Here is a 23,595-nt window from a genome sequence, read left to right as displayed (position 1 = left end):
TTTTACTACAGAGGTTGTATAAATAGAATAAAGATTAGATTATTAGAATCTGTGAACTTTTAATGTAAAGCATTGGTATAAAACTATAACTGAAAAATGGGGAAAACCATTTTTATTTCGATATTTTAGAAATCTAAGAAATGGCCTCCTCCAGTGCCGTAGAAGATGAGCATCTGACTGACTCGGATTTAACAGATGATGAAGGTAATCAAATTTAAAATAACTTAAAACATACATATGTAGATATTTAAATATTATTATTTAAAAATATAGAACGCAGTGTGGAACCACGCCAGGAGGAAATCCGACCTGAAACTCCAAAGCCTTCATACAGCGATGAGGAACTTCATCAACTGGTGGGCTATATCCAGCGGATGAGCGTGTTAAGTTGTCTGGATCACAGAGATTGGCTGGAGGCCACACTGGACATTATAAGAACTTGGCTACTGGAGGTCAATGAGCCCTTGCTGACCATTTACTATGACCGGGACGTCTTGTCCGCCAATTTAGGTATGCCCACAGTATGCGTCTCGGATTTGAGCTATTTTCGACGGGAGCCGAATGAAATATTTAGCGTGGACGGCTTCCATGATGAGATCACCTTTGGCACCCTCACCAGCGACGTCGATGGGTGTCTCAAGGAGCTGCTGGAACGTTTGTATGTTCCCTTTTTTCGCACCTATTGCGATTGGAACGCTACTGTGCGAACCCGCTTCTGTTCCAGCTTGGACAGATTTCTGGCCTTTCTCACCGGAATGCATCATCAGATAGCTGGCATGGCTGTCCTCTATGTACCGTATGTGATCAGCGAACTGGATACCGGACCAGTGGATCGTCAGTTGGTGAGAAATCTAGAGGTAACTGCCCTGTACTGGACCACTCAGATTCGTACCTTGCTTTCGGATTGCACCTTGACGGTGCCACACGACTTGGCCACCGTTCAGGATGAGTTTGATTTCTGGGAGTATCGCTGTGAGTGTACATAAAACATAGATCCATCTGAATTCTAATAGATCTCTTCTTGAAGACGAGGTACTTCAGGGCATCAACGACCAGTTGGCACAGTTAGATGTTCAAAAGATTCTAAAGGTTCTACAGAATGCCCAATCGGTTCACATGCCCCAAATGGAGGAGCTCATTGAAAGGGCCAAGCGGGAGCTGGTCCAGTCACTTTCCAACATAAAGTTTCTCCGGCTTCTGATCGAACCCTGCTCCAAAATCGATGTAGCTCCAAGTCCAGCTGATCTAACCAAGCTTTTGCCCCGAATCATCCACATTATCCGCTTCATTTGGCTAAATTCTGAGTTCTATAACGCGCCTGGTCTGGTGGTGGGATTGTTCCGGAACTTGAGTAACCAAATCATAAGGTAGGGTCTTCTTAGAACTTAAAATCTTTAAGTAATCTTAATTATTTTTATAGGTTCTGCACAGATCAAGTCAAAGTGGATGAGATCCTAACCGGTAAGCCACGTTTCGGCATCAAGATGTGTAATATGGCCATAGACTGTTGCCTGGTTTACAAGGGCATATACGAGGAGATATCCAAGGGCCAGGAAAAGAAGTGGGACCTCAATGAGGGCCTCATCTTCAACCATATCGAGGCTTTTGTGGAACGTCTAAACGATGTTATTGATATTTGTGAGTCTATGATTGTGTTTGGTCGCTTGGATGAGAATGAGGCCATACCCAAGTCCTCTTTTGGCGGTTCTTGTGGGCATGATCTGGAGAAGATTGCCGGAAATGTAGAGCAGCAGTTCATGGACACACTGAAAAAGCTTCAGGATACTTCTCAGCCCTATATATTGAATGTACATCGATCGGAGTGGTATGATCAAGTCATTGATTTCCGGAAAAGTATGAAAAAGTTGGAGGAAACTGTTCAGCGTTTGATTTCCAATGTTTTTCAAAATGTGTGCAACGTGGAAGAGTCCCTGGAGGCACTACAGGTGGGACAATAATTCTTCTTGATTTATTATACCCTTGCGGATGAGAATTGGGTATATAGCGTAATATAATTATATTATAATTTTGACAAAAGTGTGCAACGCAGGAGACATCTCCGACCCTATAGCGTATATGTGTATATTCTTGATCAGGATCACCTTCTGAGTTAATATAAGCATGTCAGTCCGTCCGTCTGCATATTTGTCGTTCTGTTTCTACACGAACTAGTATCTCAGTTTAAAAGCTATCGAAGTGAAACTTTGCATACATCCTTCATTCCTTTTCACGCAGTATATAAGTCGGAACTGCCGCTCGAGAATCGGATGAGAATTGGGGAAGATATAGCCATCACTGTGGGCCATATAGAGGAAAATCCCATTTTCAAGGGATCCCATAACGAAAAATGGACAAAAAATCTAAAAAATATTTCGTCTCAGGATTTTGATGCAGAATGGTGGAGAATCGATTCAGAAATCGTTTAAGGTACTCCGCTTGAGGATCGGATGAGAATTAATGAAGATATAGCCATCACTGTGGGCCATATAGGGGAAAACCGCATTTTCAAGGGATCCCATCATGAAAAATGGACAAAAAATCTAAAAAATATTTCGTCTCAGGATTTTGATGCAGAATGGTGGAGAATCGATTCAGAAATCGTTTAAGGTACTCCGCTTGAGGATCGGATGAGAATTAATGAAGATATAGCCATCACTGTGGGCCATATAGGGGAAAACCGCATTTTCAAGGGATCCCATCAGGAAAAATGGACAAAAAATTTAAAAAATATTTCGTCTCAGGATTTTGATGCAGAATGGTGGAGAATCGATCTAGAAATCGATTAAGGTACTCAGCTTGAGAATCGGATGAGAATTGGGGAAGCTACAGCCATCACTGTGGTCCATATAGGGGAAAGCCGCATTTTCAAGGGATCCCATCAGGAAAAATGGACAAAAAGTCTAAAAAATATTTTGTCCCAGGATTTTGATGCAGAATGGTGGAGAATCGATCCAGAAATCGTTTAAGGTACTCCGCTTGAGAATCGGATGAATATTGGGGAAGATATAGTCATCACAGTGGACCATATAGGGGAAAACCGCATTTTCAAGGGATCCCATCAGGAAAAATGGACAAAAAATCTACAAAATATTTTGTCTCAGGATTTTGATGCAGAATGGTGGAGAATCGATCCAGAAATCGTTTAAGGTACTCCGCTTGAGAATCGGATGAGAATTGGGGAAGCTACAGCCATCACTGTGGTCCATATAGGGGAAAGCCGCATTTTCAAGGGATCCCATCAGGAAAAATGGACAAAAAGTCTAAAAAATATTTTGTCCCAGGATTTTGATGCAGAATGGTGGAGAATCGATCCAGAAATCGTTTAAGGTACTCCGCTTGAGAATCGGATGAGAATTGATGAAGATATAGCCATCATTGTGGGCCATATAGGGGAAAATCTCATTTTCAAGGGAACCCATCAGGAAAAATGAACAAAAAATCTAAAAAATATTTTGTCTCAGGATTTTGATGCAAAATGGTGAAGAATCGATCTAGAAATCGATTAAGGTACTCTGCTTGAAGATCGGATGAGATTTGGGGAAGCTACAGCCATCACTGCGGGCCATATAGGGGAAAACCGCATTTTCAAGGGATCCCATCAGGAAAAATGGACAAAAAATCTAAAAAATATTTCGTCTCAGGATTTTGATGCAGAATGGTGGAGAATCGATCCAGAAACCGTTTAAGGTACTCCGCTTGAGAATCGGATGAGAATTGGGGAAGCTACAGCCATCACTGTGGTCCATATAGGGGAAAGCCGCATTTTCAAGGGATCCCATCAGGAAAAATGGACAAAAAGTCTAAAAAATATTTTGTCCCAGGATTTTGATGCAAAATGGTGGAGAATCGATCCAGAAATCGTTTAAGGTACTCCGCTTGAGAATCGGATGAGAATTGGGGAAGCTACAGCCATCACTGTGGGCCATATAGGAAAAAACCGCATTTTCAAGGGATCCCATCAGGAAAAATGGACAAAAAGTCTAAAAAATATTTCGTCTCAGGATTTTGATGCAGAATGGTGGAGAATCGATCTAGAAATCGATTAAGGTACTCCGCTTGAGGATCGGATGAGAATTGATGAAGATATAGCCATCACTGTGGGCCATATTTGCGATAAATATCCAATATTAACCGCAGGGGTATATTAGTTCAGCTCCGCCCGAAGTTAGCTTTCGTTTCTTGTTTTTTAACTAAAAATTTATTCCGCAGGCTTTGTTTTTCTTCTCGTATCGCCAACGAGGCACTTTAAGAAAAACCTACTTGAAGGAAGTAAGCAAGCTGTGGAGATCTTTCTCAAAGGAAATGGATGCCACGGCAAGAAAACTCATTGAGGAAGGAAAGGAAGAATCCTGGCTCGCCAAATACGTATCTAAAGCCCTAAATTATCGCATTAACTTGGAGCGCTTGACCTGGCTCCGAGATCGCCTAACCAATGCCGAGTGGCTGCCTCCTGTTAAGGAGTCCTCTCCAGCTTTGGCCAAGTTTGATGCATTGCAACATGAGTTTCAAAAGGAAATCCGGCAGACCTACGAAGATTGGGTTGCCAAATGCTGTGGCTATACGGGAGATCTTAGCCAGCGCTTGGATCGATATTTGATTGTACGATCGAAGAAGTTTCGCGGGCTTCTGGAGTCCAATGTTGATGAATCTGTTATAGAGTTGTGCGACCAAGCTCTGCACTTTGAAAGAATGGGCTTTGCCATACCCAACACCCTGAAAAAGGTGTATGAGAGACATGATATCCTTAGATTTCTTTTCAGTTCAGTTATACAACTGTGTCTTCGTTATAATCGCATCCTGTCCGTGTTAACTGAGAGGGAAAGAAAGTTGTTTCGTCCCTTGGTTCAGGCCTGTGATCGTCAGATGGCTCCAGGACTCTTTAAGATCACCTATGGTTCTGAGTTAAACGAGGAATATTTCGAAGACGCCAATGAATTCTTGGTAGAGTTCCTGGATATAGTGAATATCTACAAGAGGGCCAATAGGGGAGTGGCCAGGAGCTGTGAAAAGATTTGCGATACTTGTCTTTTACATTTCTCATCGTTTTCTGGGGTAGTGGATATTTCAGTGTTCCAACTCCAAGTTTCCCAGAAACTTAAATCATCGGGAGATATTCTGAGGAGTTACTACAGCAAAGTTGTGGAGCTTTTGTCGGCTTTCAGTCGTCAGTTTCAATCGGTGGATGATGAGGTTTGTAAAATTGTAAATGTGATAACCTTTTATAATGAAAATCTATTCTTCAGATGTCTACCAGTTGGATAGCCTATGTCAATGACATGGACGACATGCTGGCCAGTTCTTTGATGACCAGTGCTCGTGGATCTCTAATCAAGTTATTTGAGGCTCTGCACTGCGATGAGGATATGGCAGCAGCTCCTATTATAGTCATCGAGTCCGATATAAAGGATGGCAACATTGTATTAAGTCCCGATATGGATACTATTGCGAATCTAATAAACGGAATCATCGACAATATACGCACCATGTTGGATCAGTTTCCACGATTGGGTTATAAACTAAAGCTTCCCAAGGAACAACAGCGTCCAGGCTTTGCCGAGGTGTTTCGCGAGGATCAGGATTGCTCGGAGTTAATGAGAAGCATTCAAGCGGAGATATCCAGACAGCGCCAGGAACTGGAAAAGTATGAGGAGCACTGGAATCGGCATCGCATATTGTGGGATACCACTGAGGAGGGATTCCGGAAAAAGATAAAGGCTAGTTCCCGGACAGCTGGTGTTTTCGAAGGCGGTATTGAACATTACAGTGCTCTGGCAGATGATGTGTCCTTCGAGGATGCCATCACGACTGTGTACTTCATATTGGTCAACCAGAATGCTCTCAAGAGCACTATATTGGATTGGATCGAGAAATGGCAGGCTCTAAATATAAGAATTCTTCTGGATCATGCCAGCAATTGCATGGGATGTATGTGTACTTCTTGTTTATTTTTAAAAATATATATATTTTAATAATTATTTAATATTTATTTTAAATATTATTTAACAGCTTTGTACCGATATATGCGACGCAATGAACGTAATGTGATGAAAGTACCCAGAACACTTCGTGAAACTATGGCGGCCAAGCAATTATTTGAGCAACTTTTGAAGGAAGTTCCTGTGAAACAGTCTGTCTTCACCCCGATGCTGGAACTCTTTGTCCTTCTACACAAATATAATGTTAAGCTGACCGATAAAACCCATCAACAGGTGTTGGGATTGGAGTCGTCTTGGTTGCACTACCTTCAGACCCTCAACGATGCGAATGAAATGCTGGACAACGAGGGCTCTGAAACCAAGTTGGAGCTTCAGGGCCATGCCGATAAATTCAAATTTATTTTGAGGGAATTCCTTGAGGACTTTTACTCCAAGTTGCCCAAGAAATAGGTTCATACAGGTGAGTAATATTTTTATTTATCATTTGCAATCAAAACCTCAAATAAGCTTAAACTGATACATATCTACGGGTAATTAAATTTGTGCTTCATTAGGCAGGGCGTTGATATGTGGTCTAGGTAGATTAATTTCATTGATGAAGAGTGGTTGGTGTGGGTGGCTTATCTGGGAGATGTTAAAATTACCATATAACCGCATCCTCTAATTAAATGATTTATATTTATGTCGTTTATCGGCTATCCATGACGTCACTCTTTTTTATCTGTTTTGTTGAATAACCAAATGGCTTATTATCATTTTTGATTGATTGTTTGTCGGGAGTCCCACATAATTACCTGCACTCAGAGAAAGAAACAAGAACTGAAAACGAAAATTCTTGATATAATCTTTAAAAAATCGTAAATTTAAATTAAAAAATACTAAGTATTCTCGAGCTGGGCTCGAACTTGTTACACTTAAATCACAATCTGAGAAGAAATGAGCGGTGAAGGCTCGACTATTATCGAGAACATACTCGTTCTCATTTCAATTTTTATTTTTTTATTCATCTAGTCATCAGTCATGTTTCAAGAATTTTATGTTATCAAATTAAGTACTTTTTTTTTTCTAACAGTGGTAATGGGAATTTAAGTTGTAAGCTTTCAGTCATGAAGCAACCGCCGTTCAGTTGGTCACTTGTGTGGCTCTTGTTTTCCGTTTTTAACCCGAATTCAGTCAGATCCCATCACATTCTTGGCCTCTTTGTCAATGTGCATCGATCCCAGTTGCTGGTCCACTTGGCCGTGTGCCAAGCCCTCCTCCAGAGGGGTCACCAGTTGACTTTGGTCACCACCTTACCCCTGGAGAATCCCGAAATCGAGAAAAATGTAACACATATTTTGATACCCTGGAAACAGCCAAAGGATGAAGATCCCCGTGGATCTTCTAGTGATTTGTTGGGGCGTTTAAAAAGGATGTTCCAGCGTCTCGAAAAGTCGGAAGAACTTCTCCTTTTGCCGGAATGGAAATCTTTTCTAAATAGACCTTCTTACCTGAAAGTTGATCTACTACTTTTGGGTTATCACTTTAATGATCATCTACTGGGTGTAGCTGCCCATTTTAATTGTCCAGTGGCTATTATAACCACCCAACAGCCTACGGGTTTTGTAAATAATTTCATGGGAAATCCTGAAGAACGTTGGTATGTTTCTCAGCCGTACGACAGTCACCAAAGGAGTGGACTTAGTGCTTTGATTTTTGGAGTTTGGGAGAAAATTGTGGAAGAAATGGCAAGAAGAGTGCTACAGAAGATATACAGGTTAGATGATGTTTATAGAAATGGCTAGAACAATAATACAGTTTTTCTTTAAACTTTCTTTATAGTTCCCGCTTTCCTGAACCACAATATCCCAGTTTCCAGAAGATGCGGAAATCGGTTGCCTTGGCCTTAAATAATCATCACGCCATCAGTGAAGGACCCATAGCTCCGGTTTTGCCAAATATGGTGGATATAGGAGGCATTGTTTTGGAGCAAAGGATGTCCAAATCACCAGTGGCTATGGGAAGTCGTCCTATCATTCTTTTCAGCTTGGGAACTCGGTTTACTTGGAAAAACACCCCCGAGCATATTTTGGAAACATTTGAAAAAGCTTTTGCCGAGTTTTCCGACTATGATATCTACTGGACCTACGATGGTCCAAATGCTGAAAATATTACGACAGAATATCCTTATTTAAAAGTTTCAAAGTGGTGGCCCCAGTGTCAGTTACTGGCCAGTGGAAAGGTTCACCTGTTCATCACTCATGGAGGAAAGGGAAGTCTTTCTGAGGCTCTCTATTATGGAGTACCCATGCTTGGCTTACCCTTGTTGGGAGATCAGCGAGCCAATCTTCATAAAATGCAAGCTAGAAAATGGGGCTTGACTCTGTCTACCCACAATCTCACACATTTTGCACTGTCAAAAGCTATGTCTGAAATACTTAGTAATTTAGATTACAAAAAAGCCATAAAAACAGCCTCTCAACTTTATCGGGATCGTCCCCAAAAATCCAGTGACTTGGCAACCTATTGGATCGAGTACATCATCCGGCATAATGGTGCCCACAATTTGCAGAATCCCGCTAAACATTTAAGCTTTGTAGAGTATTACTCCCTTGATGTTTATCTACTAGTCTATGGGGTATTATTTTTAATAATATTTATACTCAAAAAATTAAATCGCTTGCTATGACTAGAAGCTTCGTTTTAATTGTATACAGAGTCTACAAGTATAATAAGACATATATAAGTATATATTACATTAGGAGCTTAGGAGATGAACTTAATCGACAATAAATTAAGTACACTCGAATGTAGGTTGGCAATACTTCATCTTGAGACTCGAAGACATCTTCGATTAATTTAAATGTATGTATTTTTTTAGTTTCCGGTTTCACTGGCCTTTTAGCATTAAGATAATAAATTATTCGAATGGTTTTGAATATTTCGACAGGCTTTCGATTGATTTCGATTTCAATAATAGCCAGAAAAAAGCAATAATACTAAGGACTTAATATGTGGAAGGTCCTTCGGCATGAGAGTCTCTTCTTCAGTGGCACAGTACATCTCTCAATATGCGTTTCAGTACTATGGTTTAGTACTATTAGTTTAGGGATTTGGTTTAGCTCTTGCCGTTGTGGCCATTGGATTGGAATTCGTGATACTGGAGGCTCGGATTCGCATTTTGATATCCCGGACGCGGACAACGTCCGTTTTTCATATCGTAAGCCCCATAACTGCAGAACGGAGGACTGCTTTCACCGCGCAGAATCCGACTAAATAATTATAAAATAAATAAATATATTTTATACAATTTTAATGACAACAATAAAATTTTACTCACCGTCGCTCCATTACGGAGAAGCCTTCCTCTCCATTCTTCAGCCGCTTGCAGGTTTCATTGTTCAGGTGGCAGTCGCATCGACACCGTTGCCCCTGTGCCTGGACTGTGTTTATCCTGTCGCCCCACTGAGACTCCGACAGGCTGAAATCGGTGAAGTGCTTGGGGCACTGGCAATTGGTGCTCCGTTTCCGGCGCATCTCGTTCCTCACACACTCGCATTCGGTGTGATTCTGCAACTGTATCATCCTGGGTATCGCCTGTTTGTTGTTGACCGCCACGTAGAAAGCCTTCTCCACGATTTCCACAGTATTGTTTTTCGCCTGGCACAAGTAACCCGATTCACAGCAACCGGAGAACATACTGCATCGATGGAGGAACGTGGCCCGTGGAATATACTGGACATTTGTCTCCTCATTCATGTAGACTAGCTCCTTTCTTGGTATCCGGCAGCGGCCTTCTTCGCGCATCTCCGCACGATGCTTCAGGGCAAGTTCCGTAAGTGACGCCATTTGCTCTGAAAAAAATATAAAATAATTAGAAATTATTTCTGTATAATAGTAGCTCTATAATTCTGCAAAATGTTGGTTTTTTATTTATATATTTAGAAGCCATTAACATAAAATCTGTGTAACATTTACCACATTTTATACGAATTTGTGTCATTGGAATAACCAGTTATCGGGTTTATTACTTAATAGCCGACTAAACTGCCGTTCATTCGCCTTTTCGTGGTTTGGGGCAGCAAACTGTCAGATACTTTTTTCCCCATTCCTCTCTCCCTTCCCCCATTGCGGTTTTCAATGCCTTTCGTGTGCGTTTTGCATGCGTTTCGGTAGCGTTTTTGATCGCCCACTGGCATGGCTTAAGATCATTCCTGCGATCTGTTTTCTTTCTTCTTGAATTTTTTTTTTATTATTGATCGTCATCAGGAGATTGCACCTTAATGGCCTTTAAGTTTACCGTTACTGGGAAGATTTTTTTTTCATTTTGTCGCTGCCATAAAAAAGCGCTCAGAGGAGATCTTTGCTGACGGTATTAAATTTTTGTTGTTGTTGGTGTCTGATGGTCATAAAGTTGCAAAAGCAAAGCAGATCAGAGAGATCAGACAGCAGGGGTCTAGGGTGGCAAGAGGTGGGAAGGGAGGGACCACCCAATGCTCAGTTAAGCGAGCTAATCCCAAAGTCCTAGTCACCATACCCCCACCTGGAAAACGCAAATTTGAGGGGGGGGAATTGCAAAAGGGAAACTCAACTGTGGGGATCCATATGTAATTTTCATAAACGCTTCATGATTGAATCATCAGTCAAACGAGCAGTGGGGAAGCTAGCCTTGGAGTGCCATTCTACACTAGAAAAATATACAAGTATAGTCTGTAGTCCCATAGAAACTCATCTCACTTCTAATGGAAACTGTGATTCTTTAGATTGTATACGAAAACCACATCCATTTTCTTTCAGTGCAAATGAGGTAGCTGCAGATTGAATCTAAGCATTGAGAGAAGGGGAAGGATGGATGTTTGGCTGCCTCAGAGTCTGTGAAGCTGCTTCTGCCACAACAGCCACATGAATAATTCAAGGGGCTCCTAGCTCAACAATCCACGAGGACTGGAAACTCATGACCGGCCAAGGAGGGGTGGCACAGTGTTTCAGGAGGGGGCAGGGGGCAAATGCACTGTTGTTGAATGCCCCATGTTGAGAAAAGTCGGTTGGCCGGGTTGGCTGCCTTTGAACTTGATGGCATTGCCCATGAAAATGTGGGCCATTCCACGGGGCTTCCTGGATGATGAAGACCTTTGCGAATAAGTAGTTTGATTATCTGTTCGATGGGTTATCTTATCCCTCAAGAATGAATTCTTATGAATGATCGGAAAGTCAAATATTAAAGTATTGTTTAGTAAACAGCACACTCAGGTGTTTACAATAAAAAAATATTTGACTTTCCTCTTTATCATGAATGCAACCATAAAAAATGAGCCCACTTCGACCAAAATGTGCCAATATTTATGTTCCAACAAAATATATAAACAACCGCAACTGCTCAGGATGCAACTTCGAATCGGTATGCCAAAATAAATAAACAAATAAACAGCCAGAGGAAAAAATTGCATTTGATAAGAAAATTGTTGCATCATTAAGCATTTCAACGGACAACAGGCAACATGCAACATGCAGCAGACAGCAGGCATTTTCATTGACAATTTCCCAGGCTTAGTGACACACTTTCATTGGCTTTGTCCACATGCTCTTAACGGTTTTCCCCCACCAGCCCCCCAAAAACCATTTTCGCGCCCATTAAGGCGGCAACAACAATTTTCCACTCAAATGCAAACGATGGCAGGGGGAGATACCAAAAAAAATACCGAAAAAATGAAAAAAAATATATATTGGGCTGAGCGAGCTCACATTTCATTGTCAGGGGGTCTGGGTTAAGCCTGTGCGGTTGTCTCGTAATTGAAGGGGTTACTATAAGTCGTTGATACACTGAACAAAAAAGTTCAAGAAGGTTTCAGCAACAAAAATGATTAAAAATCAATTAGAACTTTTGGGTATCTTATCTTATCTGTAAGGTTTCCTGTAATACTTATTCAGTTTTTGTGATTTTATAACAAATAGTTTTCTTTCAGTGCATCTTTATAACATATTTTTTCAAAAGCCTTGTGTCCGTAAGCTTGTAATGAAGTAATTGGCAATATCTATGCAAACCTTCCCACCGAAAAATGCAGTTAACATGGCACCACGTACATTTCACGAGATGAGAGGACTCGAAAAGAAGTAAGCATTTTTTTGTGGCTAACAAGCCAAAACTCTTTTTTTTAATTGCAACGAAAGTACAGATGTGGCCAAGACGTTTCTTATAAAATATGTGTTTCCACCCTGAAGGCGGAAACTTCACTCGCACTTTCCTGGCAGTTTGAAAGTAAAGTGCGTAAGCTTAACTTGCCACTGACGCTTCAAGTCTGTTGATGTTTGCGCTCTGGTTTTCCATCAACAGTGGAAGAGTCACGTGCCAAAGGATAAAACAGCCATTTTCATTTCCATTGTCATAAATAACAGGAAAAACAACTGGGATTGTCAGGAGCTTAGATACAGTGGGGAGTAAAGAACTGTAACTTTTTTAAAATAGTTTTAAAAACGAACATAAAGCTCAGAATTCATCATTTAATTATTGTCTAAGTTGGAAATAAAAATTTTATTTTATTTATAATTTTTTTTGACTTGGTATTTTTTATACATTTGTTTAGACCTCCTGTCTCCACATCAAAGGCCCTTTTATACCATTCTGTTTGGTTTATTTCGCCCTTTCTAGCTCAGCGCAGTGTCGAGTTCGCTTAGCACATTTGCTTAGCACATTTTTTATGGCCAGAACGTGATGATCATGGGCGGGCGCCTGGAACATCTATTTGCAGAACAATTACCGGAGAAGGGAGACATCTTTAATGGCCCCAATGAACCCCAGCAAAGAGCTATAGCTATATAGTAAGCAGGGGGAAAACAAAATCAGCTATGGAAATCATACTCACTTATGTAGGTTCTCTTGGACTCTTGGACGGCCTCTGGGGTTCCCAATCTATTTATCTTCTCAGCTGTCACTTCCCCCACAGGCGCCTGATCAGATTGATAGCCATCGTCCTGGAGGGGCCATGAAAAAAATTCATAAAAAAAAGAACAAACAGGCATTGAATGCATTGAAAATTGATATGGCATTGCAGAAATTCTGCATTATGTGCGAAAATGCAGAATATATGTATGTATATAACTAAAGTTGGTGTACTTTCTATTTATTTATTTATTTTTTTTTTGGCTGTTGGCGAGCACGTAACTCTATTTCCCATTCAGAGGACGCACACACTCCGTGGATTTCATAATTTTTTGTTCACAATTTGCGACAAGAGCTGTTTCCCTCTGAATTTTTTCCTTTATAACATATTTATAGTTTTTAGGCAAACTGCAAAAAAAAGATTACATATACTACAGGAGTCGTAATAAATTGTTTTGGCCAATATTGTATTGGATGGAATATACTCTACTTAATCCAGAATGAAATAAAATTATGGTGTAATCCTGGTCAATTTTATTTATCTTTTTTAACTGAATATCCGTGGGAAGTTTTAGATGGGCAGCCATGTGCTTCTGAATCAACAGAAGGATTTAAGTTTTACATTCATTTTTGATGGATGGTTTAGTTTTTGTTTATATTTCATTTGTAAAGCTTAAGTTCTGAGCTTGAACTTTAAAATACGGATTATATTTTACATATTTGTGGAAATATAATTTCCTGGGTATTTTTCTTTTTTTCTTTCTGCACGCAAAGGGCGAATCGAAAATAAATTGAATTTATGTTTTTTGATTTATACCGGCATGTGTTTGCTTGTTCACTCACCAACCAACAATTTTGATTTATTTAACAGATTTTTAACACGCTCCACACAAAAGCCGCAGCAAAACAGAAACGAAAGCGGTGCAGGAGCAACACCAGGGTGCAGGTGCAAAGGGGTAGCCTGCGTGCCACACCTGAGAGCACCTGAAAAGCTATCGCTTACAGCTCAAAGAGCAACGGCAACGGATGTGGGTGGAAAGGAAAAACTTTTACAATTTGCATTGCCTCACACATTTATCGATTTTCAACAAAAGGATGCACTTGCTGTTCCGCCAAACCATCCTCCTGATCATCCAGCCACCCATCCTCCCCAAAAAATGTCATGAAAACTAACGACATGCATATAAGTGATACATAATGTGAAAAAGGGGAAAAAGGAATCGTTGGGGATGGCTGGAAAATGGGGGAGTGGCTGCTGCCTTCTGGGTGTAATAAATGAAGTGTGCATGTAAGAAAAATGACACCAGCAGGAAAAGCGGCGAGGCCAAAGGATACGGAAGGCGGCGAAAGTGGGCTAAGGATCCAGCATAACAACTCCATTCGCATTCCCAACAGAGTCACCAAAGCGTTAAGTAAAACGGCCAGCAAAATGGGCGGGATAGGGTGTAAGGAAAAGGGCATGGTCGTTGTGGGTGGGCAATCGTTTGGGAATCTGGATATTGAAGGTTATGCCAAGTCATCTCCCGCATGCAAAAGCAGCTAATGGTTCAGATGCCATCAACTATATTTTCGAATAAAAGGGATTTATTTTTGAACATAAACTGACTGTCATTTATCTCTTTGTTTTTACTTAAATATCAATTTAATAAAAACTGTATTAAGTTATTTTAGAGTGAGAATTTAGTTTACTTAAAATATTAATAAGAATAAGAATTCTTTTGAATGATTTCTTTATTTAAATGTAGTATAAACTATATTTTTTTCTCAGACGATTAATCCATTTATATTACATATGTTTAGTTCTATCCAAGTCTATCTAATAGTCCAAGTCTTATAATCTTTATAAAAAAGTTAATATTTTCCAACAGCTATTAACAAGAATTTTTCTTGGCCCTATTTTATTCAAGATTTTGTTCAACTTCCATATTAAATTTCTGTTAAATCCTTAAAATTGTCCTTTAAATTAGTTTTCCTTTAAAATAAACACTTAAGGCAAAACATTACAGCAGTTTATTTTCTTTTAATTAATTCGTGGCTGTGAGTCATCACTAATATTTAATGTCCTTTTTGTTATTCTAGGAACGATCGTTTTTCTTGAATGAATCAAAGTCATCTAAATCCGTTCTGGAATCTGCTCTTCCCCGTCTCCCATCAGACCGGCAGCCTAGGTCTTCTTTTGATTATAACCAGTTCTACTTAAGCTTCATTACGCATGCTCAGCCATGACACGGCCATTTCATCCAGGTTGGCAGTGGCCCCGTATGCCCCATCTGCCCCTCCCACACCGTCATGCACCGCACCCCCCTTTTTCTGCCGCCTGGAATTACCATCAATCTGCAGTGCCAATCCCAGGAGCAGGAACCGGAGCTAAGGATGCACCAAGAGAAATAAATGGTAGTTTGGAAAATGGGTTTGATTTTGGGAAACAGAAAAAGGGGGCGCTGAAATAGGGCTTCTAAAAAGTAGGATAATAGATGTCTCCTTAAAAAAGGTTGGCATTTCTATATTAAACAACCTTTATGAACAAATTAAAAAAAAACTGGTAATAGGCACCTAATATTACTAATGGAAACTCTATGTATAGGAACAAGACTTTCTAGAAATTCTTAAAGTATTTGGTTCAAATTTATGGTTATTTTTAAGGAGCTTTTTTTAGGTTAAACTGGTAATTCAAATAAAAAAATCACTCTAATAAAGGATAATGTATGGATTTTCTTTATGTGGAACAGAGTTGTGACAGGGACACATGAATGAACACAAAAAAAAAACCCATTAAGTGTCTGCTGGGTTGACAGTATTCGAAAAACAGTTGGTGTTCTTTTAGGATCGCTGCTCTTGGTGCAACACCCGCCCCCCAACCATGCCACACCCCTTGCCACTGCCCATAACAATAAAAAAAGGAAAAAAAACACACAAAACTTCATTTGCATTTGGTTTTTGTTCTGTTTTGAGCGTTTGAAGGATGCCTTTGGACGGTGGAGCTGCTGGAGCAGCCGTTTCTTTATTATTTTTCACTTTTGCTTTTTTTCTCACCTCTATTTTTTTTGTACTTTTTTTTTGTTGTTGTTGTGCTGTTGTTTAGCCTCAATTTGGATTCCTGGCGTGGGTGTGACTTGTGTTTGGTATTTTACGAGCGAAAAGGTAACAACAACAGCAGCAGCGACAACAATAATAAAGAGCCTGTCGTGGGTTTATTTGCAATCAAAAGAGTTATGAGCCAAATGCAAATAGCGCACCCAGCACACACACTTTTATGATCCTCAATCCCTTACACTTAAATAAACAGAAGTAGGCCTATATTTGTAGCTTTTAAATATCATAAACCAGTTCTTAAAAATCTTAAAAAAGAAGGGAGTTTTATAAAGTCAAGATACTGGTTTCTGTTTTAAATTTGGTTCTTCTGGTTCTGTACATTCTAACCTATTCATCTGAAAACTATAAAGCATTTCCTAAAAATATTTGTCTTTGTGTACTCCATTCAAGTTCTAAAATGTGAAAACTCTGACGGCCAGGTTCAGGGCTCTAAGGTGTTCCCTTTTGCTTGTTCCTGGTCAAGATTAAACACTCCGGGCCCCCTCCTCGCCACCCACTACCACCTTTAGACCAAATTGTAAAATGCGTGAATGAGCAAAAAAAAGATGAAAAAAAGAAGCTAAAGAAACATCATCAACAGTGGCAGAGGCGGCACAAATAGTCTGGCCAACAAATTCGCCGACAACTGTGCAAATAAGCAGAGATAGTTAGCGAAAGGGGGGTCGCGGATATGGCCAAGAGGAGTCTTTTAGCCGGCAAGGGCAGTGAGGAAACAGAGAACCCAGCACAATATAGTACAATCCAATGTTGATTTATGCCAAAGAGAGCACAACAAACACGGCCAACTAAATGTGCACTGCCTACAGTTCGGCGCTCTTGGCTAACTCTATGGGTCCTCTATCTCCCTCATCATTTCTCCCTTTCGTATGCACACTTTCACCCACACACACCCTCTTCACAACCCCCTTTCAAGCACCTCTCTTAGCCATCAAAGTCGACGAATATAAATGGCCAAGTAGATTCAACCAGCATCACAATGATTTTCGCTTTTGCTTAATTAGAATTTTCTTCAAAAAGGGTATGACGGAATACAGATTAAAGTTAGGGAAAATATTTAAGAAAAATCTAAAATATTTTATTTTATTTTTATTTTTAAGCAAGCATAAAATAATAATAGTTTTAGAATTATTATCTTATAAAAAAATTAATGTATTTCTTTGGTTATTTGAATAAAAAATATATTTTTCAAAGTAGTGAATCCTATAATATTATTTTCTATTTCCGAGAGCATCTAAACTTCGTCTCTAAAATTCTGTTTGTTTTTCCTCCAACTTTAAAAGGCCTTTTCCAGTTTTTTTGTGTTTTCTTAATTTGTGTTGAATGCCATGCTGCGAAATGCAAATGCCGCAATTGCAATTTGGCTAAAAGCTGAGAAGCAAAGTTTCATGAAAAAGAGCAACGTTTTGGAAAATGCATGCCTCGATTCTTGTATTTTTTATTCTTTTCAGAATTGTAAACATGGCCCAGACACATACGATTGTGAAACAAAAACTAAAAAGCGAAAAACTAAAGAGCCATAGGCTGGACCACATGGCGTATGCTTAATGTGAAACTTATAGTGTTGGCTGGCGGGTCTGGTCGCCACAGATTTTGACATGAAAGTGCCAATTACGCGGCCACTCGCCTCGCCTCGACTCGTCTCCCCCAATTGGGCCATAAACTTAAGTAATTAAAAATAAGCATAACTTTTATATCTTAATTGAAACTACTTGCATTAAAAGCCTATACAATTTTATACTTTTTAGCGGACCAAAAGCACAAAAAATTGTGAAAAGGACTGGGCTGGTTGGAAATGCTTTTTGATTTTTAACGAGCGAATGTAGCCGCGAAATCTGCCGCGACTGCTTGGTCTTGGTCCGTTTATTATGACAATTTTTATATTTTTGTTTGCTTTCGGAAGGCTGTGAAAACGAAAGCAGCTGGTTGGAAGGAAAGCATGAAAGCAACAAAAATCACAAAAAAAAACCGAAAGCAGCGACAGTAAAGAGAAGCCGCCATTTGGGACCATAAAAGGCCATATACCATATAATATCCATCCAATGTCAATGACGGCCAGTCGTACCAAGAACAGGCACTAAAAGTCAGGGATGCAGTACTAGGCATTACATGAAAGGCCTTACAAAAAGCAATTACCTGAGTAAGTTTATTAATTTAGTAATTGTTTAGTTCTTTAGAAAACAACAATTCTTCTCCTAGCAACTTGCTATTTTTATAATAATATCTCTATCACCTATAGATTTTGGATCCCTGCCAGAAATCTGAATCGCCATCTCACGGAGGCGCCAGCCAATTAAATCGTTTTGGTCACACAAGTCACAAAAGTTGCAGCAACATGTTGCAAGCTGTCGTTTGGTGCTGCGAATGCCGGAAATGTGAACTCATGCATCATCATCGCCGGCATAGTCTGGAAGGAATCGATCGCCAAACTGATTGCCAGTCGAGACGTCGAATTGAAGAACTCGTCTGACGAATACATGAGGCTGTAGTGGCATGGGGATCTGATCTGATGGGATTTGGGGGAAGAGACGTTGTCTGACTCTTCTAATTGCAACGCCCACACGCACCGGATAGATTGCCAAAGTGATTGAAACGTTGCAGCTCCAGCGATTCGATCTAGCGACTTGTCTGGCCTGCTCTAGATTGAGTTTTCAATCTGCAATTTGTTTGAATTTATCGGAGGCACTGCCACTGCCACCACACACTGGTTTCTGAATGAGAAATATATTCACTTTTGTGTGGGCCTTCCACATCAAGCCTTAATGTATACCATTCTAAATTTTCATTCTTAATTATAAATAGGATCAGGTGATAAATGATACAATAAATATAATTTATAAAATATTTAAAAAAAAATCTCTTTTATCTTTTCCCCGAAGACGACTTCGAACCAGAGAGAGAAAAGAGAAAATGTGATATTAAATTTAGAACAAAGTATTTTTTATGATTTATGTTGGGGAAGAGTGTATTAAAGCCTCGTGTTGGGCATAATTTATTGTCTTAATTGCGTGACTCTTGGCGCAAGGCCCATTAAATGGCCAACAAGTCGCCGGCGATCAATCAGACACTTCGTACAGTCGCTGCCAGTAAATTATGGCCAAAAACGTGAAATTTTTGCTCTTAATTTATTGCCACGCCGCCGCCGGCAAGTTTTTCTTTCTCCACATTCCCGAGGCTCTTTTTCCTCGGAATCGATTCCTCCGGCCCAAGCATTTCACGTTCATTAGCTAAGCAAAAAAAGAAATTAATAATATAAAACTTTATAGATTTGTCATCTAAATTCAGAGCTTCCGTATATAATATTTTGGTGTTTGTTTTTTCATATTTTGGGAATATGTCTTCTGACCGCCTAAAAAAGTGGTTCGGTATTATGTCATAAGCCGATTTGCCTGTCACTAGATATATTTTTGTTTTTATCTTTGGAGAAAAGCGTGCTTCACTCTTCGACTGCTAATAAATCACAAAAGACCGACATTACTCCCCGAATCCCCCAATCTGTGGCGACTGATTTCATCATTCAACCCAATGGGGCAATATATGGGAGATCAATGGGGAATGGGGAGAACGTTTTGTTTATTACTCGATTTAATTAAGGAAACGAAAGTGAAATGCTTTCTGTTTCATAATTACAATTTTTATTGTATAATATTACACATATGAACAAGTATTATAATAAAAATGTGATTTCTTTGTTGTACGAACTAAACTGAAAATTTATATATACATATATATTTTCTTTGATAGTTCACTCTTATTGTACAAAGTTCAAGAGCAAATGTTGACTAAGCATCAACGCTATTCTGACGTCTTCTTGGGAAACATTCTTGGCACATTCTATATTTATCTTAGATAACCTCCTTTCCATTCGTATTCCATTAAAGATAAAGGCATTTTCTAGTCGTTCAACTATCGCCATTATACAAATAAGTGGCGTCATGCTAACGAACAGATCAAGTTATACTAATCGTCCAGATATTTATATGCTAACTATATGCATTTACCTTGCGATAAAATCAAAAAAGTTTATTATGATAAATTGATGTGTTTACTAGAACGATTCCTAACCTAATTAAAGGTCAATTAGGATTACTTTATCCTTCGCCAAAATGCTTACAATTTTTAATAAGTTCCGATAATTTGATATGAAAACATTGCCAGACTTTTCTCTACATTGTTGGCTAAAATAATTGAAATTTTGAAGCCAGTACTCCCATCATTTCGCTGAGATATGGGTCTCATTCCAGCACAAAATATAGAATATGGGGGCAGAGCTATGCTCACTGAATGCGATGGCAAATAAACAGGCACAGAGTAAACCCATGTAGAAAAATGAAATGGTGAGGTACTATATTTGAGATGGAGTTCGGAAGCTACTATTGCAATTTCGCAAACAAAAAACGGGAGAGGTGGCGGGTGGATGTTGCAGGTTGCATGGAATTCAGCTTAAACAAGCAGATATTAAATTCCTTTCGAAAAAGGTCAGAGTGGTGCAGGGCCAGTGCGGGGTGAAGGTCTTGGAGAGTGGGGGCTTATTCAGGTAAAATCATGACCACAGACCATAAGCTTTTTATGCCACTCGAGTGCACATCCTAGCACCCATCCCTCCCAATCGCCTCAGATTATAGAAGAAGCTTATTAAAGTTTTCAATGGTATTGGATTCTATAGAACCTTGCAACAGATAAGAAATATACTAAACGAACAGATAAGAAGTATACAATATGAGAGGGATTTGATTATTATAGAGGTTTGGGAAATCCCATACGTATATAATGATTTGTCTCAACTTTTTAAACCTCACATTTTGTGGGACGAATAAATTTATTTTTAAACAAAATTCTTGTAAATTAGTATGATTAAATTTAACGAACAGATAAGAAGTATATAATATGAAAGAGATTTGTTGATTATAGAGGTTTGGGAAATCCCCTATGTATATAATAATTTGTTTCAATTATTTAAACCTCTCTGAGTAATTAATTATTTTCTTCAATTCGAATGTCATATATACTGCCTTATACCATTTTCCATCTCAATCGAGATCCATCAGTGTGAATCAATCACTGGCGGGCTCTTATTTGGCCCGTATTGATTTCCCTTTATGGGCGAGGCAATGGTTACAAGTTGTCAAGTCAATTATTCCAATTAACCGAGGACCACCATAACGGAAAGTGATCTCTTTAGGATGCATTCCCCCTTTTATTTTGTGAATTATGTTGGTCATTGACGTTGATCGTCGGCCAGCTGTCGGCAATGACAGAAAAATAATGGAAGATACAAAAAATAAAAGGGGGACAGGTTATTCTGGAGTGAGATCCCCTTTCCCGTTGAACTTTAAACGGAGCGACACAATTACAGGCCGGAAAGTGAAACCGATCGTTTGGCCTGGGATCTTGGAATTACATACAAACATGTATGTTTTTGGCTTGTTAACCAAATTATTGGCTTCTACCTGGCGTAACACGTTTCATAATTGCCGCTGTTGTGTAACCAGCTTCTTTTTTTCGATTCACCAACCATATGGGTGGGCTATGCGAACTGCGATCTGCAATGTGGGGAGTCTCCGAGCAGTGAATGGCTCAGAGATTGGCAACAGATTGTTTCAGGGTTAGTCACCCGATTCCGATTTGCCTACAATCTGAGGTTCAAGGTGACGGCACTAGTCGGTGGAGTGGCGATTATGATTCTCGATCGGATTCTAATGCGTAAAATCATGAGATTATACAGAAAGTGTGCCAGGTCTGGGTAAACTGCAACTTTGAATATAAATATATTCTCTTTGTATGTTGGTGACGGATTCCCGAGATACATGCTCGCTTTAATTTAAATCTACATTCTCAGGCTGATGTCATCATACATTTATTTCACCTAGAATCTTATCGGCTAATATTAAAATGAAAGCACACTTACCAAAAAATTTGCATTGACATAATTGCTATGGTCGGAGTACGAGAAACGGGCGAGGTTGTTGCGGGGAATTGATGGCTGATGACGTGGCACGCGCCCGCCCCATTGTGCTACTGCCCCGTACTCCTCGTAATCCTCGGGAGAGGGTGTTATCGGCTGGGCCAGGGGACTGATGCCACTGTGCGATTTCAAGGTGAAGTCTCTCATCCCATAATTATGAGCAATGTCGTGCGTTGTGGTATCCATCGAATACCTCGAGTAGCCGCTAACCACTTCGGCCACAACCACCAGCAGGGTGATAAGGATATTCATTCTAGCTTTAAAGCTCATATTTATGGTTCTAATTAAATATATAAATATTCTTCAATTTTTTCGGTACTTTTATAATCACTGGAATTTTATAAGCATTTTTCACAAAAATTCACTAACTATTCTTTCCTGGAATTAAATAAAATAAGAATTTATTACTTTATTAAACTGAGACACATTTCACATTATACTTTATTTAGTTACTCCAATTATTTTATTCTTTTGAATGGGAATTTGTTTATTGTATAATTTATATACATATATAATGGGTATTATAATTTTTTATTCGGCTCAGCTATAGCATTTTAATTACTTGACTTAATTAGTTTTTGGAAATACACTTTTAAATGAGTAATTTATTTAATATATTTTTGCTAATTTGGTTTCTATCGCCAAGTATCCGTGTCCGCCTGAACTTGCCACATCAGTTTCTTGGAATAACAAGTTGCTAAATATTCTTGGCAGCCAAATGCTTATTTTTTGGCACACGCCTTCGCTTTTAACGCCTAGCTGCACAATTTGGCAAAACTTTACTGATGCGCCGAATGTCATACAAATGGAAAAACAATATAGAAAATACACAACAAATATATACACATATTCTCTCAGTAATTTTTTTTCAAAGGGATTATTTTTTCATTTAGCCTATTGTCAGTGAAAGACGAGTTTCGCGTGCCTCTTTATTTTTGGTAACACAAATAGCAAAAAACTCATAAAAGAATTCAAAACACTTTAGAAAACTATTTTTAAAAAAAAGCTGCATAAATTCTGAGAACTGCATCTAACATGTGCTCGCCATGATTTAATTTATTCATTGATTGATTTGCATTTTCTTATCAGTCACCGTAATTTGTAATTTTTATTGCAACCAGTTTCAATTAATATTTATCTTCAGATATTTTAAATAGAGAGGTATTGTTGCAACCCGTTGCGAAATGTAATTAGCTTGGTGTCACCACAATTTTTAAACTTTTTTCCACAAATTATTTTTTTAGGGAATATTTTGTATATTTAATATTTTGCACCTTTTCACAGCATTTGCATTTATTTCGGACTTTTTTGTGTTGATCCTTGAAGCCTTTTGATTTTAAAAGGATATATTTTATTTAGTTTTATTTCATCGAGCGGAATATATATATGTTTCTGACCGATTGAACGAAACGATGTTCACACGACGAAATGAGCCGGCAAACTGAACCGGAATTCTTACACGCAGCAGCCTATATGTCTCTTCTCTTCGTCGGCTCTCACGATCATGGACTGTGGGACGAATAACTTTATTTTTAAACAAAATTCTTGTAAATTAGTATGATTAAATTTAACAGTGATATCGATCAGTGCGTTTTTTCGGAAATGCCTTTAGAGATAGCTGAAAAATGCGTATAGTGGAATCTTTTGAGAATATTAGAGTATGTACTTCATTTTTTCAAAACTAAATTTTAGAAGATCGTTCTTAATGGAGACTATATTTTTTTGACAATCGGCGGGGATTAACTTTT

General features: G+C 39.1%; 3 protein-coding genes across 3 annotated transcripts; 2 read left to right on the top strand and 1 right to left on the bottom strand.

Annotated features, from left to right (window-relative positions):
- The first annotated feature begins 123 nt into the window (after positions 1 to 123).
- On the top strand, positions 124 to 6,387 carry LOC108119916 (dynein axonemal heavy chain 2). The gene is made up of 7 exons (XM_017233355.3): positions 124 to 204; positions 274 to 972; positions 1,028 to 1,367; positions 1,421 to 1,946; positions 4,210 to 5,190; positions 5,244 to 5,925; positions 6,007 to 6,387. The coding sequence occupies exons 1-7, from the start codon at positions 141 to 143 to the stop codon at positions 6,384 to 6,386; spliced, it is 3,672 nt and encodes a 1,223-aa protein (XP_017088844.2). The 5' UTR covers positions 124 to 140; the 3' UTR covers position 6,387.
- Positions 6,388 to 7,016: 629 nt separating this feature from the next.
- On the top strand, positions 7,017 to 9,216 carry Ugt307A1 (UDP-glycosyltransferase family 307 member A1). The gene is made up of 2 exons (XM_017233361.3): positions 7,017 to 7,692; positions 7,758 to 9,216. Exons 1-2 carry the CDS (start codon positions 7,043 to 7,045, stop codon positions 8,602 to 8,604), a joined length of 1,497 nt encoding a protein of 498 aa, XP_017088850.2. The 5' UTR covers positions 7,017 to 7,042; the 3' UTR covers positions 8,605 to 9,216.
- Pvf2 (PDGF- and VEGF-related factor 2) lies at positions 8,587 to 23,278 on the bottom strand. The gene is made up of 5 exons (XM_017233364.3): positions 23,122 to 23,278; positions 21,791 to 22,225; positions 12,776 to 12,884; positions 9,256 to 9,769; positions 8,587 to 9,187 (listed from the first exon to the last, which is right to left on the bottom strand). The coding sequence occupies exons 2-5, from the start codon at positions 22,115 to 22,117 to the stop codon at positions 9,034 to 9,036; spliced, it is 1,104 nt and encodes a 367-aa protein (XP_017088853.2). The 5' UTR covers positions 22,118 to 22,225; positions 23,122 to 23,278; the 3' UTR covers positions 8,587 to 9,033.
- Between the last annotated feature and the right edge of the window lie 317 nt (positions 23,279 to 23,595).

This window comes from Drosophila bipectinata, chromosome 2L, assembly GCF_030179905.1.
Source record: "Drosophila bipectinata strain 14024-0381.07 chromosome 2L, DbipHiC1v2, whole genome shotgun sequence".
Taxonomy (NCBI): Eukaryota; Metazoa; Arthropoda; class Insecta; order Diptera; family Drosophilidae; genus Drosophila; species Drosophila bipectinata.
Note: the sequence above shows the minus strand (reverse complement) of the source record. Positions and strands in the feature narration are given on the sequence as shown.